At 37.9% G+C, this 21156-nt stretch overlaps 1 protein-coding gene across 1 annotated transcript in view; it reads left to right on the forward strand.

The window, feature by feature from the left end:
* Positions 1-21156, forward strand: part of RAB10 (RAB10, member RAS oncogene family) — a 112756-nt gene that overhangs the window by 78571 nt on the left and 13029 nt on the right. The window contains exon 3 of the mRNA XM_004377583.2: positions 12959-13097. Coding sequence (XP_004377640.1) covers positions 12959-13097 — 139 coding nt within the window. The remainder of the gene's footprint in view (positions 1-12958; positions 13098-21156) is intronic.

A 21156-nucleotide genomic window follows, 5' to 3' on the forward strand; every position in this document is an offset into this window, starting at 1 on the left:
TCTAGGAATTTTTTTATTCTATCTCTGATTTATTCTATTACCCAGTGGTTTGTAAGCAGGGTGTTATTTAGTTTCCATGTGATTGATTTTTTTTCCCTACTCTTCATGTTGTTAATGTCTACCTTGATGGTGTTGTCAGAGAAGATAGTTTGTATTATCTCAGTGTTTTGGATTTTGTTGAAGGTTGCTCTGTGGCCTAAGATGTGGTCTATTCTGGAGAACGTTCCATGTGTGTTGGAAAAGACTGTGTACTTTGCAGCTTTTGGGTGGAGCATTCTATATATGTCTGTGAGGTCAAGTTCGCCGATTGTGCCCTTTAGGTCTTCTGTATCTTTGTTGAGTTTCTTTCTAGATATTCTGTCCTTTACTGAGAGTGGTGTGTTCAGTGCTGTTAGAGTTTGTTTTATGTATTTTTTAGCCCTGTCATTGGGTGTGTAGATGTTTATTATGGTTATGTCTTCATGATGGATTGTCTCTTTAATCATGATATAGTGCCCTTTGTCTTTTATGGTGGATTTTGTTTAACGTATGTTTTATCTGAGATTAGTATTGCCACTCCTGCTCTTTTTTGGTAGTTGTTTGCTTGATATATTTTTTTCCATCCTTGGATTTTTAATAAATTTAAGTCTCTTTTTCTGAAGTGTGTCTCTTGTAGACAGCATATTGATAGATTCTGTTTTTTTATCCATTCTGTTACTCTCTGTCTCTTTATGGGTGCATTTAGGCTATTTACATTCAGTGTAATTATTGATAGGTGTGAGTTTATTGCTGTCATTTTGTAGTGCTTTTTTTTTGTGGTGCTGACGTTTTGTTCCTCTTACTGTCCTGTGCTGAATTCCTTTTGTTTGTGGATTTTTTTTCCATTTCTTTTGTTTTTGTAGATTTTGTGTTTACGGAGACTTTATGTTTTTCTTCTTTATTTTGATGAGTAGGTTTTTTAACTTTCTTTGTGGTTACCTTGAAATTTACCCTTGTCTTCCTAGGTTTGAACCAGTCTATTATTACTTGGTATCGCCTTGCCTTCCACTCCATTAGAAAGTTGTATACCTCCACTGTTTATTCCCCCCCTTCTTTTGTTCTGATGTTGTCATCTACAGATTAACCTCTCTGGTTCCCTGTTGTAGTTCTTTGGTTTTGGATAGTCCTTGAGAGTTCATTTCCTAGATTCAGCCTGTGGCCTGATGTTGTTTGTTCTCAGACAGAAGGACTTCCTTTAATAATTCTTGTAAATTTGGTTTGGTGTTTACATAGTCTATTAATTTCTGTTTATCTGGAAATGTCCTAATTTCACCATCATATCTGAATGAGAGTTTTGCAGGATACCTTATTCTTGGCTGGCAAGGTTTTTCTTTCAAGTTTTTATGTATGTCATCCCATTGCCTTCTTGCTTGCATGGTTTCTGCTGAATAATCCGAGCTTAGTCTCATTGTTTCTCCTCCGTATGTGACTTTTTGTTTTTCTCCGCTCAGGATTCTTTGTTTGTCTTTGGTTTTAGCGAGTGTGATTATAATATGCCTTGGTGATTTTCTTTTGGGGTCTGTCCTATATGGGGTTCGTTGAGCTTCTTGGATGGTCAGCTTTTCATCTTTCATGATATTGGGGAAGTTTTCTGTCAGCAGTTCTTCAGTGATCCTCTTTGTGTTTTCTGTTTTCTCCCCATTCTAGAACTCCGATCACTTGCAGATAGTATCCCACATAATTCTCAGGGTTTCTTCATTCTTTTTTCCGATTTTTCCTGAAATAGAGTTATATTGAAGTGTTTGTCTTCAGTTTTGCTGATCCTGTCTTCCATTGTTTCAAACTTGCTCCTCAGCCCTTCTGTGACGCTGTCCATTTCTGAAATCTTGCTCATCTTTTGGATTTCTAATTACTGTTTTTGTATGATTTCTAGTTGTGAATTTATTTCGGCATTATGTTCCTGTGTTACTTTCCTGAATTCTTCCATTTTTTTTTTCTGTATTTTCCATGAATTTGTATATTTTTTCCTCATTTTTGCCTGCTTTTTGCTTCAACTCTTGGATAGCTCTGAATATTAGCGATTTGAATTCCCTATCAGGTAGTTCTGGTGCCTTTTCTTCTACTGGAAAGTCATCTGGTATTTTATTCTGGATGCCTACTGGACCCATCCTGTCTTTTTTTTCTTTTTTTTTTTTTTTAATGTGTTTTGGTATTGTCTCCTGTCTTCAGGACATTCACTAGTTATTTTCTTCATTTATTGATTGTAGATTCGTTTGTTTTGTCCTGATTTTTTGTTTTATTTGGGTATGTGTGAGCAGGTAGGCTGTGCGTTCTTTGTTGCTGGCTCATCTGTGTGCACAGTACTTTTCACCTTCTTGTCCAGTGGGCAGGGCCAGTTGCTCAGCTGTGGTGCAGCAGGGCAGGTCCAGTTGAAGGGGAGTTGCTGGGATGGGTTGTTTGTGGCACATACTAGGGCCGACAGTGTGGGCTGGGAGTCAGTGCTGGACAGGTTCTAGTAGGCTGTACCCGTGCTGCTCGGGGGTTTGATGTTCAGCGCACGGTGTAGGTAGGCAGGAAGGAAGAGGGAGATTGTGATGTGTGGAGCTAAGATGGGTATGGGAAAGAGGAGAGAGAAACAGGAGTCAAAAACAAACAAACAAAGGAGTCCTAAGGGAGGTTGCCATTGGAGTGGAGAGATGAGAAGCCGAGAAGTGGAGAAAAACAAAGGAGAAAGAAAATAAATAAATAAAAATTAGGAAAAGAAAGATGAAAGGAAGGAAAAGCAAAGCCCCCAGGGATCCCACTGGTGCGGCTTCAAAGACTGGAGAGGTTGCTCCCAGACTGTGAAGTACAGCCTGGCTAGAAGGGGTATAAATGTCACACAGCACCAGGTATTCAGGAGACAGGAAGAGAAGGTAAGTATAGAGAGACTAGAAACTGAGAAATGAAAGACAAAAAGAAACAAAAGAAAACAAAAAAAAAAGAAAAATGCCCCCAGAGATCCCACCGCGTGGCTAAGCAAACCAGTGAAGTATCTCCCAAGCTGCGCAGTACAGCTCGACTAGAAGGGGCTCCCAAGCCGAGAAAAGAAAAAGAAAACAAACCAACAAAACAGTACAAATCCAAAAAAAAAGACCTGTGGATCCCACCAGTGTGGCGGCTTGGGCCAGGAAGCAGTTCCACAGTCCAGCGGCGCTTCACAGCCTTTCAAGAAGAAGCAGAGATGGTACACGGATCCAGGCATTTGAGAGAGGAGGGAGAGGTGGTGAGAGGTATGGAAGAAACTAAAAGAAGTGGAAAAAAGCAACACTAGCAACAAACAAGTGGCACTCAGGGAGCCGGCCATCATGAGCAGGTCGAATCCAAGTAGCACAGGGCTGAAGCTGATGCCTGCTGGCCAGGAGACTGTGGCCGCTGGAAGCAGAGAGGCCGAGTGGGGGTGATGAAGGGTAGGAGGTGGGAAAGCGTATATCCCTGATTACTGGTTTTTCTGTCTTCTGCTGGGAGCTCTGTGAAGCTGCTTTCCTGTACTTCCTGTCCGCCAATCTCCGATGTGGGTGGGGCGAATCCAAGTGGCAGGGACCCTGCACTTCCTGGCCGGCCGAGCTACTGCAGCCAGCTATGAAGCAGCAGAGGTGGAGCATGCGGGAGAAGGATAGAGGGTGGGAAGGCATATATCGCTGGTTACCGGGTGCTCTGTCTCCTTCTGGGAGCTCTGTGAAACTGCTTTCCCATACTCCCTGTCCACCGATATTTGACAGTAGTCCAAGTTGGCGAATCCGTGCCACATTAGCTGATAGAGGAACTCTGCATGTATCTCTTCTCGCCCTCTGTTTTCTATCAGTTTCTTATTCCATTCGTTGCTTGGCTGAGTTCTTTATCCCTTCATTTGATGTTTAGGGTTCCAGGATTGACGTTTGTCTCTGTTTTACTTAGTTTTTCGGGTCTTGGCTGTGGAGGGACGGCGTGTTGCTTCTGTCTTTAGTGCCATGTTGGCTCCGCCCCTTGTGAAACTCTTATTTTATGTAAGGAAAATTCTCTTGCCATTGGCTAATAATTTCAGATACTTGATCATACTGCACAGGCTGGGGAAAGTTTTTAATATCTGAAGAAAAGAAAGTGAGTGGTTTTGAAAACAATTAAAAACGTGTATTATGGTGACATAAAAAGACATTGTGAACATGTATGTTGTTTAATTGCTCTTCAGTTATTTAACACTTACTTTTGCTTATTGGGGAGCCCTGGTGGTGCAGTGGTTAAGAGTTTGGCTGCCAAGCAGAAGGTCAGCAGTTAAAATCCACCAGCCACTTCTTGGAAACCCTATGGGGTAGTTCTGTTCTGTCCTATAGGGTCGCTATGAGTCGGAATTGACTCCACGGCAACGAGTTTTTTAGGTTTTGCTTATTGGATTCAACCTGCTGCTTTTAGACCTGGCCATACGTGTTCAAGCAAACCTAAAAATAATTTTACAGATGAACCAGCAGCTGTGGCTATTTTTAACCCTGGGCAAAGGGTCACCGATTAGCCTTGAAGTAGTGAAGCGATGCCCCTTTTCCCAGATTTGAAATAAATTGTTGATTGCCTTAACAATTGGCAGGAGCCAGTGAAATGAGAATCCAGGCAGGACCCAGGAAAAGAATAATTTGACATAAAGGAATCAAGAAGCCAGGACATTTTGTGGGCAGATACAGCCATATTGAAAAAGTATAAATGTATGAAATACATATACAAATGAAAACGAGGTATAAAAAGCTTAAGATTTTTTTAGTGAGAGGATCATATTAAAAAGAGAGGAAAATTAGGTAAGAGGTTCTGGAAGAATGGAGTAGACAAAAAAATCAGAAGTATGCCATGGATCAGAACAGAAACTTTGAACATAAGTAGTGATTACCTTTCTTTCCGGAAGGAGCATTAATGTTTCAAAATCTTTTATTTTGATATTTTATAACTGATTAGCATTATAATATTAAATCCTCTCTCTAGGTCCTCTTGATTTAGGTTTTGGAAAGTACAAGTCCCTTTTGCAGTGTATTCTTTCATGGTGGAGAATTTAGTCATAGATTTGAAGTGCGTATATAATTTGCTAATTGTATAATGTGAGTGAGCAGGGAAGGAGGAAGTATATAATAGCTGGAATGTTGGGGTGGTGTTCTTAGTGTAGTGCTGTGGAATATATTCTCTCTAAATGGTTATTACTTATGACAAAAATGGACATGAAGATTTTCTGCCCCTACTACACTATAGCTGTGACGCACTACTCTAGCCCAGGTCCCTCACACTCTTTGTCTTGGATAAGTACAATTTCAGCCTGGATTTTAAGTAGGAGATTTTAACCCCTCTCTTAAGGAATGGAATTATTAGTTAATTTATTCTTTTTACCAGTTCAGAAAAGAACTAGGCTATTTCTACTACTTTGATGAGACAAATCTTTGACTGTTTTTTTCATGAGAGCGTTTATAATTACACCTGATTGAAGACATCTTGTAACTAAATACATGATAAGATTAATAAAAGATAAAACAAGAAATTGAAAATGAGAAAAATAGAAGATACAAATATACTCTCTCTAAAGGACAACTTAGTTACTGTGATTAGTTTGTAAAATTAACTTTGAATATCTGGGCAGGAGGGGAGGGGTTCCCCAATAAATTACGTTGTAATAGAGTGGTAATAGGGAGATAACAACCAGAGGACACATTTAGTGTATTCTTTGTAGGTAGAGGCAAAGGACTTGATGGCTGTAGGGGTGAAGAAACCAGTAATCAACAATAACTCCTATATTTTTGCTTTGAGCATCTGTCCAGATGATGTTGTCATTTACTGAGATGGGAACATTGAGGGAGGAGTAGGTTATAGGAGAAAAGAAGAGTTCTGCTTATTTATTTTGTTATTGTTGTTGTTAGGTGCTGTCGAGTCGGTTCTGACTCCTAGTGACCCTATGTCCAACAGAATGAAACACTGCCTGGTCCTGCGCCATCCTCATAATCGTTGTTATGTTTGAGCCCATTGTTGTAGCTACTGTGTCAGTCTGTCACGTTGAGGGTCTTCCTCTTTTTCACTGACCCTCTACTTTACCAAGCATGATATCCTTCTCCAGGGACTGGTCCCTCCTGACAACATGTCCAAAGTATGTGAGACAAAGGCTTGCCATCCTTGCTTCTAAGGAGCATCCTGGCTATACTTCTTCCAAGACAGATTTGTTTGTTTTTTTGGCAGTCCATGGTATATTCAGTATTCTTTGCCAGCACCACAATACAAAGGCGTCAGTTCTTCTTCAGTCTTCTATATTCATTGTCCAGCTTTCACATGCATAATAGGCAGTTGGAAACACCATGGCTTGGGTCAGACGTACCTTAGTCCTCAAAGTGACCCCTTTGCTTTTTAACACTTTAAAGAGGTCTTTTGTGGCAGATTTGCCCAGTGCAATGTGTCGTTTGATTTGACTGCTCCTTCTGTGGGCATTGAATTGTGGATCCAAGTAAAATGAAATCCTTGACTACTTCAGTATTTTCTCTGTTTATAATGATGTTGCTTATTGGTCCAGTTGTGAGGATTTTTGTTTTCTTTATGTTGAGGTTTCATCCATACTGAAGGCTGTAGTCTTTGATCTTCATCAGTAAGCACTTCAAGTCCTCTTCACTTTCAGCAAGGAAAGTTGTGTCATCTACATAAACACAGGTTGTTGATGAGTCTTCTTCCAATCCTGATGCAGTGTTCTTCTTCATACAGTCCAGCTTTTTGGATTATTTGCTCAGCATACAGACTGAATAAATACGGTGAAAGGATACAACCCTGATGCACACCTTTCCTGACTTTAAACCATGCGATATCCCTTGTTCTGTCCAAACAACTGCTTCTTGACTCATGTACAGGTTCCTCATGAGCACAATGAAGTGTTCTGGAATTCCCATTTTTTGCAGTGTTATCCATAATTTGTTGTGATCCACATAGTCGAATGCCTTTGCATAGTTGATAAAGCACAGGTAAACATCTTTCTGGTATTCTCTGCTTGCAGCCGCGATCAATCTGACATCAGCAATGGTATCCCTGGTTCCATGTCCTCTTCTGAATCTGGCTTGAGTTTCTGACAGTTCCCTGTCGATGTACTGTATTTATTTTAGAGTCTACTAAGTTTAAGGTAACATTTATTTGCACTTATCAAGAGGTGGTTGAGTGTAAAAATCTAGAGTTTCTAGGAGACATAAGGGTTAGAAAGGTAAATTTGGAAGTCATATTGGTAGCTTTAATATGTGACATATTTATGCTATGGAAATAGATGAAGGCACTAGAGTGATACTATAAATAAGGGAGAGGAGGAGGTCCATGACAGAGTTCTGGGCTTTCTAATATTCAGAGAGAGATGTAGGAGCTAGTGACAAAAGACAGAGAATGAGTAACCAATGACATAGAATGAAGAGCAAAAAACATGTGACATTTGAAAAGTCAAGAGAATAAAGTGTTTCAAGAAAGAGAAGGTAGTCAACTGTGTGAAATTGTGCTGAGTTATTAAGATATATAAAAGGGAAGTAATCACTGGATTTGGTAATCGGAAGGTCATTGGAAACATATTTGAAGAGCAGTCTTGGTAGTGTCATAGTTATAGGAGTCCAGTTGGAATTAGTTGAGGAATGAATTTGAGGAGACAGCAACTAGAAATGACTCCTTAAAAAGTTTGCTGCTAAGATTTTTTTTTTTAGTAGATGTAGACTAGCTTATCTTAAAATTTATGTGGAAAGTCTAGAATAACTGAAAGAATGTTAAAGTTAGAAGAATCACTGCTGTATGGTTTTAAGACTTTTTATTTAGGTACACTTATTAACACAGTATGGTATTGGTGATGGGATAGATGCATAGGCCAATGGAGCAGGATAAAGAATCCAGAAATAGACCTCTTCACAAGTTCAACCAACTGATTTTTGATAAAAGTATATAAGCAGTTCAGTGGAGGAAGGAGAGTCTTTTTCAACAAGTGGTGCTGGAGTAAATTGGACATCCATAAACCAAACCAGACCCATTGCTGTCGATTAACAACCCTATAAGACGGAGTAGAGCTGTTCCACAGGATTTCCAAGGCTGTAATCTTTACAGAAGCAAACTGCCACATCTTTCTCCTGGGGAGCGGCTGGTGGGCTCAGATCACCGCCAGAGCTCCTAATTGGACATCCATAGGCCAAAAAAATGAACCTCTACCTAAAATTCACACCATATACCAAAATTAACTCGATGTCATCAACTTAAATATAAAATTATAAAACTTTTAGAAGAAAACATAGGAAATCTTTGGGACCTAGGACTAGGTGAAAAGTTCTTAGACATGACACCAAAAGTATAATCCATAAAAGAAAAAAAATCAATAAATTAGACTTCAACAAAATTAAAAACTTTTACTCTACAGAAGACCCTGTACAAAGAATGAAAAGACAAGCTCTACAGACTTGTATTTCAATATTTGGGAGAAAATATTTGCAGACTACATATCTGACAACAGACACGTATATAAAGAACTTTCAAAATTCAACAGTAAAAGAAAAAGCAAACAATCCAATTAGAAAATAGGTAAAAGACATGAACAGACATTTCATCAGGAGGATACATGGATGACAAGTAAGCACATGAAAAGATGTTCAGCATCATTAGCTGTTGGGGAAATACAAATTAAATGATGATGAGATGTTACTACATGCCCATTACAACAGCTAAAATAAAAAATAGTGACAACACCAAATGCTGGGGACATGGCAAAGAAGCTGGATCTCTCATACATTGCTAGTGGGAGTGTAAAGTGATACAGCCACTGTGGAAAAGTTTGGCAGTGTCTTATAAAGGGTCACTTACCGTATGACCTAGCAATAATATTCCTAATGTCCTAGAGAAATAAAAACTTAAGTCCATACAAAAACCTGTGTATAAAAGTTCATGGGAGCTAGCTTTATTTGTAATAGCAAAATACTGGAAACAACTCAACTGTCCTTCAACAGGTGAATGTTTAAACAAGCGGTGGTGCCTCATACCATAGAACACTACTTAGCAATAAAAAGGAACAGGCTAGTGATACACGAACCAACCTGAGATGGATCTCAGGGGCATTATACTGAACAAAGCCAGTTTCCAAAGGTCTCATACTACATGATTCCATTTATGTAACACTCTGGAAATGACAGAATTTTAGAAATGGAAAGCAGATTAATGGGCAAGGTTAGGTATTGATGGAAACTGAGGGGAGAGGGGGGCTGCAACCATAAAGTGGTAGAGCATGAAGATGTTCCCTATGGTGATGGAACAGGTCTCTATCTTATTTGTGGTGGTGGTTATACAAATCTGTACATGTGATAAAATTGCAGAGAATTGTACATACACACTCACACACACATACATGAGTGCATGTAAAAACTGATGAAACTTGAATAAGTTCTGTAGATTGCACCTATGTCAATTTCCTGGTTTTACTCATTGTACTATAGTTAATATAAAATGTTACTGTTGGGGAAAGCTGTATTTTTACAGCTTCCTGTGAGCCTGTAATTATTTCAAAATTAGAAGCTTTTAAAAAGTTTGCTGGGTAGGGGGACAGAGGAATGAAGTGTTAGCTGGAGGGGGTGTGGGGTTGAGGGTTTTTTTTTGTTGTTTCACTTTTTATTTTTTTAATGAAATACTAAAACATGTTTGTATGCTGATGAAAATGATCCATAAAAGATGAAGAAATTGGTGATGCAAATGATAGGGGATAATTACAGGAGCAAAATACATCCTCAACTTTTGGTTTGAAGGCATTAAAAAAATAATGGTACCTATACCTCACACCATACACAAAAACTAACTTGAAATGGATCAAAGATCTAAATGTTAAACCTAAAACTGTAAAGTTTCTTGGAGGAAAACATAGGGACAAAACTATGGGGCCTAATTTAAAAAGTATATCAAACAGAACTATAAAGGCATGAACAACAGAAGACAAATTAGATAATTGGAACCTCATAAAAATGAATACTTATGCTCATCAAAAGACTTTATCGACAGAGTAAAAAGATAACCTACAGAGTGGGAAAAAAATCTGCAGGAAGGACATGTCCAATAAGGGTCTGATCTCTAAAATATGTAGATAACCTCAGTAGCTCAACAACAAAAAGACAACCCAATTAAAAAATGGGCAAAGGTCATGAACAGACGCTTCATCAAAGAGGACATTCAAGCAGCCAAAAAACAAGTGAAAAAATGCTCGCAATCATTAGCCATCTGAGAGAAGCAAACCAAAACTACAATGAGATACCGTCTCACCCCTGCTAAAATGGCACTGATCGAAACAAAACAGAAAACAACGAATGCTGGAAAGGATATGGGGAGATTAGAACCCTTATCCACTGCTGTTGGGATTGTAAAATTGTACAACCACATGGAAGACAATATGGTGTTTCTTGAAAAAACAAGAAATAGAACTACCTTATGGTCCAGCAGTCCCCCTCCTAGGAATGCACCCTAAAGATCTAACAGAAGAGACACAAACAATGTGCACACCTATGTTCATTGCAGCACTATTCACAATAGCAAAAAAATGGAAACAACCAACTGCCCAACAACTGATGAATGGATAAGCAAAATGTGGTACATACATACAGTGGAATACTACACAGCCACAAAGAATAATGATGAGTTCTTGAAACAGTTTTAATTTAATTTGTTTTTTATTGTACTCTAGATGAAGGTTTACAGCGAAAATTAGTTTCTCATTAAACAGTTAATACACATTGTTTTGTAACATTGGTTGCCAACCCCACGACGTGTCAACACTCACCCCTTCTCGACCTTGGGTTCCCCATTACCAGCTTTCCTGTCCCTCTTGCCTTCTCGTCCTTGCCCTTGGGCTGGTTTGCCCATTAAGTCTGGTTTTATGGGCCTATCTAATCTTTGACTGAAGGGAGTGACTTCAGTACTGAGTTAAAAGGGTTCCTAGGGGCCATGCTCTCGGGGTTTCTCCAGTCTCTGTCAGACCAGTAAGTCTGGTCTTGCTTTGTGAGTTAGAATTTTGTTCTACACTTTTTCTCCCACTCTGTCCTGGACCCTCTATTGTGATCTCTGTCAGAGCAGTCGGTGGTGGTAGCTGGGCACCACCTAGTTGTGCTGGACTCGGTCTGGTGGAGGCCGTGGTAGTTGTGGTCCATTAGTCCTTTGGACTAATCTTTCCCTTGTGTCTGTGGTTTTCTTCATTCTCCCTTGCTCCAGATTGGTGGGACCAATGGAGTATCTTAGATGGCCACTTGAACCATCTTACAACAAGGATGAATCCAGAGGACATTATGCTGAGTGAAATAAGTCAATCACAAAAGGACAAGTATCGTATGATCTCACTTTTATAAAAAGACAAGAATAGGTATACAATACAGAAACCAACGTTCATTGGTGGTTACCAGGGATGTGTTGTGGGGGTGAGGGAGAAATCACTCCCTAGATAGTAGACACTTGTTATTTTTGATGATGAGAAGGGTAACACCAAATGTGGGTGAAGTACACACAGCTTTAACAAGGTAAATGATGTCATTAAGAAGTATACAAGAAAAAAGGACATTTTTGGTAAATACTATCACATACATAATTTTGCAACAACAACCAAAAAATATACGTGTGCTTGTATACGTACATATATTTGTGTGCATATATAGGTGTATCTGTATGTGTATGCATGCATATATATTCATATATATAGTAAAGCACATAACAGCACAGTTACAGATACTTCTTAGACATAATCAGACACCTTGCAGAATAGGTTTTCTGGGCTTGAAGGCATAAGACCATAGTTCATAAAGTTTATGTTCTACATCACGGTTTGGTGAGTAGTGTCTGGAGTCTTAAAAGTTTGTGAGTGGCCATCTAAGATAGAACTGTTGGTCTCTACTTGTCTGGAGCAAAAGAGAAGTAAGGAAACCAAAGACTCAGAAGAAAGTACTCTACAGGACTAACAGTCTACACAAACCATGGCCTCATCTACCCTGAGACCAGAAGAACTAGATGGTGCCCAGCTACCACTACCAGCCATTCTTATCAGGGCTACAATAGATAGACCCTGATAGAATGGGAGAAAAATGTAATACAAAACTCAGATTCTTAAAAAGTCCAGATTTACTGGGCCAGTTGAGATTAGAGGCCTTTCCCAGATTGTCGCCCTGAGATACTCTTTAAACCTTGAACTGAAACTATCTCCTGAGGTCTTTTAGCTAAATAACAGATTGGCTCATAAAATAAAGAAAATTACCCGTGAGTACTGCACTCCTTTAAAAAATCATCTATATGAATTGAAACAGTCAACAGTTATTCTAAAGCAAAGATGACACTGTAACAGGGCAAGGAAACTAGATTACTGGAGAGAAAACAACCAGAATGGAAATAATGAGAATGTTGACACATTGTGAAAAATGTAACCAATGTCACTGAATAATTGGTGTAGAAATTGTTAAATGGGAACCTAATTTGGTGTGTAAACTTTCACTGAAAACACAATGGAATAATATTTAAAAGAAAAGAAAAGATAAATATTCCTATTTACATAGTTTTGTGTTTTACAAATGAGGCTATCTTTAAAACTTTTTGTAAATTTTAAATAAATATAGCTATACCATAGTCCTTTAAAGTTTTAAAAATCCCACACGCTTTTGTATTTCATTAGCAACTAAGTCACTAAGTAAAATGGATTTCCAACAATTTTCATGGTGCTTGCTGGTGTTCATTAAATAACTTCAAGAGTTTAACATGTTTCTGTTTTCTGCTGTTTTTACTTCTTTATTTCCATTCAGTATGGGTACGTCACTAATTTATTTTTTTCACATGTATAAGAGCCACAGTTGTTGACCACCTAAGAATTAAATGAGTGGCCATTCTGTTTTGTATTGTGATATACAGTGGGTTTTAGTCTGTGTTTATCTTGCAGAGCTCTTCTACTCTTTTGTTCTTTATCTGGAATAAAGTGATATCAAAATGCTTAATATAAATTCTTGGCTGTTTATTTCAGGGATACAGCAGGCCAGGAGCGATTTCACACCATCACAACCTCCTACTACAGAGGAGCAATGGGTATTATGCTAGTATATGACATCACCAATGGTAAAAGTTTTGAAAACATCAGCAAATGGCTTAGAAACATAGATGAGGTAAGACCAAGAAATTGTATAAACCCTTCATGAACCCACAGTTGTGTGCCTGGTTGGGAAGAATAAGTATTTTAACGGATATTTAGGATATAATGTATCATTATTATTATTGAAGTAGTCTTATTGAGATATTTATACTTTTAAAGCTTAATGTTCCTCTTGGCCTATCTTTTTCTTAAACATTTTGGCAGGTCTGTGTTGAACCCTGTCCAAGGAAATTACTAAATAACACCATAACTCTATGCAACCGTCTTATAAGATGGCCCCAAATAGTAGTTACCAGTGGTTTTACACTGCCTCTCTCTAAATTCTAAATGGATTCTTTCTCCGTTGATTTTTATTGAATAAATTTTTTTCATAGTAATTTCAAAACTTATTTTTTAAGTTATAGAAATGTGATATTACTTCTAGACATTTTGAAAGAGTATACTAGTAAGGTAAAAATCTAACCAAGATAATTGTGCTATATTATTGCATGTGAAGATGTCAGTTTTCATAAGGCAAAGTAGTGTGTCAAAGCATGTCTGTGCAACAGCATAGGTGGCTTCTTGTTGGAATTATTATTCATGCCTTATTGCTGCCTTCTAGGCTTTGAAAATAAGACCAACTATTTAAAGCAGGTTTTGACTGGATACAAAGACTGAGTCTTAAGCCCATATTAGATTCAAGAATAATATCTTCAGTGGCAGCAATCCTAAGGGTTCATTGCTGTATCTTCAGGGGGGTGTGTGTTTTTATTTTTTAATGATTAAAGATACACAGATCTTGGGTGGGCAGGGGGAGGCCTCTGTTTTGAATTTCCTTAGCATTTATTTTATAGTTTGACCAGAGAGCATGTTTAATAAGAACAGTTTATTCCAAAACTTGTTCACTTTATTTGGTAGCCTGGATAGCTTAAGTTTCCCAACACCAGCTGAGATACTTTTTTTTCTGACATACAAGGTTGGCTTTACTTAATTTTTATTTTGTTACAGAGATAAAACTTTAACCAAATGAAACTGAATATATAAAAAAAGAAGTAACATATAAAAAGACTATATACCATGTCCAGGTGGGATTTATCCCAGAAAATGCAAGGCTGGTTAAACATATGAAATCAACAATGTAATACACTATGTTAATAGAATGAAGGATAAAAACCACATGATCGTCTCAATAGACATAGAGAAAGCATTGACAAAATCCAGTACCCTTTCATGATAAAAACATTGAACAAACTAGGAATAGAAGGGAACTTCCTCAACCTAATAATGAACAGCTACAAAAATCCCACAGCTGAAATCACATTTAATAGTGAAAAACTGAAAATTTGTCCTCTAAGATCAGGGACATGACAAGGATGTCTGCTCTGTCACTTCAGTCAATGTTGTACTGGAGGTTCTAGCTGGGGCAGTCAGGCAAGGGAGGAAAAGGCATCTAGATTGGAAAGTTAAAACTATTTCAGTTTGCAGATGATGTGATTTTGTATATAGAAAATCCTAAGGAATTCACACACGCACACACACAAACCTATCAGAAGTAATAAATGAGTTCAGTGATGTTGCAGGAAACAAGATCAATATACAAATATCAGTTATATTTCTGTACACTAGCAATGAACAATCCGAAAGTACAATTAAGAAAACAGTTTCATTTGCAATAGCATCAAAAAGAATAAAATACTTAGGAATAAATTTAACAAAAGGGTGTAAGACTTTGTGCGCTGAAAACCAGAAAACATCATTGAAAGAAATTAAAGAAGACCTACGAAATTGGAAAGACATCCCATGTTCATGAATTGGAAGACTTAATATTATTACGTTGGCGGTACTACCCAAAGCAATCTACAGATTAATGCAATCCCTATTAAAATCCCAGCCGCCTTTTTTTTTTTTTTTTTGCAGAAATTAACAAGCTGATCCTAAAATTCATACAGGAATTCAAGGGAGCCAGAATAGTCAATACAGTGTTAAAAAAGAGAACAGAGTTGGAGGACTGACATATCCCAATTTTGAAACTTAACTACAAAGCTACAGTAAATGAGACAGTGTGGTACTGGCGTATTCATACATCAGTGGAATAGAATTGAGAATCCAGAAATAAACCCTTACAGTTTTGGTCAGCTGACTTTTGACAGGGGTGCCAGGACAATTCAAGGGGAAAGATTAGTATTTTCAACAGATGGTACTGGGACAACTGGATATCGCCATGCAAAAGAATAAAGTTGGAACCCTACCTCATACCATACACAAAAATTAATTCAAAATGGATCATACCCATAAATGTAAGAGCTAAAACTATAAAACTCTTGGAAGAAAATCTAGGAGTAAATCTTCTTGACCTTGGAACAGGCAATGATTTCTTAGTTATGACACCAAAACACAAGAAAGAAAAGGAGAATTAGATAAATTATTCCATCAAAATCAGGAACTTTGTGCTTCAAAGGACACCATCAAGAAAGTGAAAAGACAACTCAGAATGGAAGAAAATATTAATAAACATGTATCTGATAAGGAACTTGCGTATGTAAAATATACAGATAATTCCTAGAACTTAACAATAAAAAGACATAACCCAGTTAAAAATTGGGTAAAGGATCTGAATAGACATTTCTCCCAAAAAGGTATACAAATGACTAGTAAGCACGTGAAGAAATTTTCAACATCACTAGTCATTAGGGAAAGACAAATCTACAATGAGAAAACACCTCATATGCACTAGAATGGATATAATAAAAAAGGTGGACAAAAGCAGAACAACAACAAAAAAAGTGGACAGTAACTGATGAAGATGTGGAGAAGTTGATACTCTTAAACACTGCTGGTGGTGGTAATTAAACTGATTATGCTGCTTTGGAAAACAATCTGGCAGTTCCTCAAAAGGTTAAACATAGAGGCAGTTTACTGTATAACCCAACAGTTCCACTCGTGGTGTATACCAAAGAAAAATGAAAACATATGTCCACTGAAAAACTTGTACACGAATGTTCACAGTAGCATTATTCATAATAGCCAAAAAGGTGGAAACAACCCAGAGGTCCGTCAACTGATGGGTGGATAAATGCAATGTGATTTACCCATACAGTGGAATGTTACTCAGCAATAAAAAGGAATGAAGTACTAATACATGCTGCAACATGGACAGGTCTTGAAAACATGAAAGAAGCCAGACACAAAAGACTGTATATTGTATCATTCCCTTTATATGAAACATCCATAATAGGCAAGTGCGTAGAGACTGAAAGTAGATTTTAATAGTTGCCTAGGGCTATGGACATAGGTGGGGAGAAAGGGGAGTGACTGCTAATGGGTATGAGTTTTTTGGGGGCGTAATGAAAATATTCTGAAATTAGACAGTGATGGCAGTTGCACTGCGTTGTGAATATAAAAAAAAATACTGAATTGTGTATTTTAAGAGTGGATTTATTGTATATGAATTATATGTCAACAAAGCTGTTATTTTAAAAAATCTATATTGAGCTTTAATACCTTGCATTATAATTATTTCTTTAGCAAAAGGAGAAAAGTACAAGTTTTCTTTGCTTTGGAATAATGGAAAGAGTTGAGGAGAAGTCACAGCAGCTGAGTTACAATCCTAGTCCTGCTGTTTTCAGTAGTGTGATCTTGCTTAATCTCTTAATTCTGTTTTTTCTAAAGTGTGTTCTACATTGTAGTATTATTTGGCATAAAGAGTTCTATGGAGAAATAAGTTAAACAGATCTCTTTATTGTGGGCCTTTTGAGTCTTCCATATGCTCTAGTGTATGGTGAATGTTTAAGAAGGAAGTTATAGTAAGTAGTTTTTTTTGTTTTTGTTTTTGTTTTATAGTAAGTAGTTTTTGCCAAACTTGGTTACATGGTTCACAGTGAGAGTTTGTATCAAGGAACATATCTTGGAATCAGTGTTTTATTCATTATACTTGGGAAACATTGCTCTAAACCAGTCGGCAGCAGCATCATCCCTTGGGAATTTGAGAAATGCAAATTCTCATGCCCTATCCCAGACCTTCTGAATTAGGTGAGGGCCCAGCAATCTGTGTTTTAAGAAGCTATCTGGGTGATTCTGATGCTCACAAAAGTTTGAGAACCATTGCTCTGAACTTTAATTTCCTCATCTTTAATGCCTTACAGGGCAGTAATATATATAACTGCATGGGAGACCCACAGTGCTCACATGACCAAAACAGTTTTGTTTTTTCATTATATCAGGGGATCTTGATTGACCTATGATGGTGTCATGGATAAGGTAGATTTCCAAACCAAACAACTTAAGATATTTTCATGTCTTATTTGTTAAGATTTCATGAAATAAGTTTTTTCAAATTACTGTTTTATTTTAGACAGCTTTACTTCCTTGCACTTCCTTCTGATAAAAGTGCAATAAAACAGCCAGAGGAATGGTAGGAGTAATGCGCTTCACAGTCACCTGGTCAACGTAAAATTAATTCACAGTGGAGTAGGGGTTTTTTTCATGGGTATATTATAAATTATTATATTTGAATGATCCAGTGAAAAAAATTAATGTTTAAAAGCATGTTGAAGATATATGCCATCCTGTCACTTACCTCTTGCTTGTTTCAAATACATGTGTACATATAGTAGAACGAAGGACCAAATCTAAGTAAAGGTGCTCTTTCGGTGAGGTCAGTGATCTAGATCCTTGCTCTGCAAAGAGTTTGGTAGACTCAGCAGCATCAGCATTTTCAGGGATTTTGTTAGAAATAAGAATCTGAAACCCCACTCTAGACCTATTTGAATTAGAATTTGCATTTTGACAAGATGTCCAGGTGACTAATATGTACATTAAAGTTTGAGAAGGACTGCTTTGGATGAAAGGTTTTTCCATGGCCTGCAGAGTTTAGGATTCCTTCAAGATCCTCCAACAATCTCCTTGATGATGAGGCTAAGATTGAACAGACAGGGTAGGGGTTTGATTCCCCTACCTTCTCTTCAATCAGCCATCTCCTTTGGTTTGTTTTATATATTAGCGTTTCAAGTAGGATTTTTTGTCTGGGGCAGAGGGAAGGAGTGTCTATGACTTAAAAAGGTTTGAACTCATTGCTGCTAAAAATTGATTTTGACTGTGCCTTTAACAGATTGGAAAATGTCCTAATGAAAGCCAGAGAGCTCAGTAGTAAGAACTCATTCATTGGTAGTTATTCCACTGAGTAATAGTTGAAAGGACTCAGTTTTATTAAAAAACACTGAAGATTCATAGTATTATTTATCAGCCTACCTTCTTGCACAAGTGCACACATGTGTGTTGGGGGCATGGGGAGAGCAGCCACCCCCATGTTGCTCAGATTACATGAATTATAAAATGATACAGAAAAAACACTTGAGACTATAAAAGTAAAGAATTTTATACTTCTCCCTAAGACTATGGTTCCTATAAGGCTTGAGTCATGGAGGCAATTTTTAAAAAACAATTAGTCAGCCAATATTTATGGATCTCCTACTTTATGTTGGGCACTTTCGTAGAGACTAGGGATGCAGCATGACAATATAAATGATCCTCTACTGAGTTAAGGGCTAGGAAGTACAGAATACTTTGTTAGTGTATAAGAAAAAATACCTCATCCTGGTAAGTGAGGAGAATGACATTTAAGCTGAGACCTAAAGGAGATGAGTAGAAGTTACACATGCGAGAATGGGGCTGTGGAAAGAGACTGATGGATTTAAATTTAAGGCAAATCAAATATCATAAATTACTTCTGGTATTCAGGAAACACAGCTACCTTGCTGTGGGTATATTCAGGGAAAGGCGCTTTGGACCAAAGATCTTATGACCTTAGTTTGAGACAAGTCTTTATAAACTTATCCAAGTCATGGGTTCTCTCTAACAGTAAGGTGTCTCTTAGCTTCAATTTTTACAGCGTTATGATTTTTTTTTAAATTTAACAGGTTATTGTTACTATTTGTATATTAAAACAACTTTGAGGCTCATGTTTGTGAAATAGTACCTTTACTTCTGAATTGTTTTGCAGGTAATTCCTGAGACTTTTGAGTTACTTGGAGCCTCTACTTTGACTAAATGATGCCCACTAGTCTTTATCTGGAAACCCTGGTGGGTAGTGGTTAAGACCTACGGCTGCTAACCAAAAGGTCAGCAGTTCACATCCATCAGGTGCTTCTTGGAAAGCATATGGGGCAGTTCTGCTCTGTCCTGTAGGGTCGCTGTGAGTCATAATCAACTTGACAGCAACGGGTTTGGTTTTTTGTGTTTTAGTCTTTATCTGAATCAGTGGTTCTCAGCCGGGGATGATTTTATCTCCTGGTGGACATTTAGCAGTTTGGCAGTGTCTGGAGGGTTTTTTGGTTGTCACAACTGAGGGGCAAGAGGGATGCTACTGGCATCTAGTGTGTAGAGGCCAGCGATGCTGCTAAACATCCTACAACACATAGGATGATCCCCCACCCCCAACATAGACTTACCCGGCCCAAGTGTTAAGAGTTCTGAAGCTGAGAAACTCTAATTTAAACTCATCTTTCTGTATTAATACCTTGGAATATTAGCCAGTTTTTTAGCTAGTTTACACTCCAGGTGTGTAATTTTATATAGATAGAGATGTGTGTGGTTTTGCGTAAACATATGTCTCTTTACGGACATGTCTTTGTGGAGTACTTACCTATCTTTCTTAGTGTGCTTTTGCCTGACATGGTTGTAAACACAAGTTCTGTGAATCTGAATGAAAAGGTATAATGTGCATAAGAAAGCTTTTGAGAAGCTCTGTACATCTGAATGCTGTTTTAGTGGTCTCCTAGTTTGGCGGTGATGAGGGACCAGTCTCTGGAGAAGAACATCATGCTTGGTAAAGTAGAGGGCGCTCAAAAAGGAAGACCCTCAACGATGTGGATTGACACAGGCTGCAACAGTGGGCTCAAACGTAGCAACGATTGTGAGAATGGCACCGGACAGGGCAGTTTTTATTCTGTTGTACACAGGGTCGCTGTGAGTCAGAGTCGACAGCACCTAACAGCAACAACAACAGTTTGACAGTGAGGCCTACTTTAACCTCATCTTGCTCGATTATTGTCAGCATTGTCAAGTAAGGATGATTTTAGCTGTAAGAATTTGTTAAATACTGTTTTGACCTTTTTTTTGGTTTTGTGTTTGTACTCAGAGGAGCATATCACAGCTGTTTTTCAAGTCCCTTCATTTCTTAGCCTTCCTAGTATCTCTTTGGCACCATGTACAAAAAACAAAACAAAACAAGAAATCAGTTGCTGTCGAGTCACCTCAAGTTGTGTGTCAGAGTAGGACTGTGTTCTACGGGGATTTTCAATGGCTGTTTTTTTTCCCCCAGAAGTAGATCACCAGGCTTTTCTTCCGAGGCACCTTTCATTTAGCTTTGTTAACCGTTAGTACCACCAAGGGGGCCGTAGTTAGAAAAATACAGTGAAACCTATGAAAGCCAGAACTCGACGGGATCACCTTGTTTTTTCCAGATCTCACAAGCTTTCCACCTTTGACAGGGTAAAGTCTTACCACTTTTCTATCTCTCTTTTTAGTGGAAAATATTTGAGTTTTCTTTCTCTGGTAGGTTTCTGCCTTACACAGGTTCCAGCTTTTGCAGGTTTTACTGTAATAATAATCTAAGCCAAGAAGATAATAACTCAAAAGTTTCCTAATGGAGTGTGTTATTACTTAATGAAGAGAGAAATATGTCACTTGCTTGATACATAATAGTCTTATCATTTCTGTATCTGAGACTGAGTTTTTAAGGAAAGTTGAGTCATACACAGATAAGGAGCCAGGTTTAAGTAAGGTCCCTAGGGGACACAGTCTGTGCTCCATTGCTGACATAAAGGTTGGCGGTTCAAGCCTACCCAGTGGTACCACAGAAGAAAGGCCTGGAAATCTGCTTCCATTAAGATTACAGCCAAGACCTGATTACAGACCCCACTGGTAATAAAAGATATCAGAGATGGAATAAAAAAATTCCTAGAATGAAACCAGAATGAAAACACATCATACCAAAACCTTTGGGACACAGCACAGGCAGTCCTCAGAGGACAGTTTTTAGCAATAGATGCACACATCAAAAAAGAAGAAAGGGAAAAAATCAAACATTAACTACA

Source organism: Trichechus manatus, unplaced genomic scaffold (genome assembly GCF_000243295.1).
Source record: "Trichechus manatus latirostris isolate Lorelei unplaced genomic scaffold, TriManLat1.0 scaffold00052, whole genome shotgun sequence".
Lineage (NCBI taxonomy): Eukaryota > Metazoa > Chordata > Mammalia > Sirenia > Trichechidae > Trichechus > Trichechus manatus.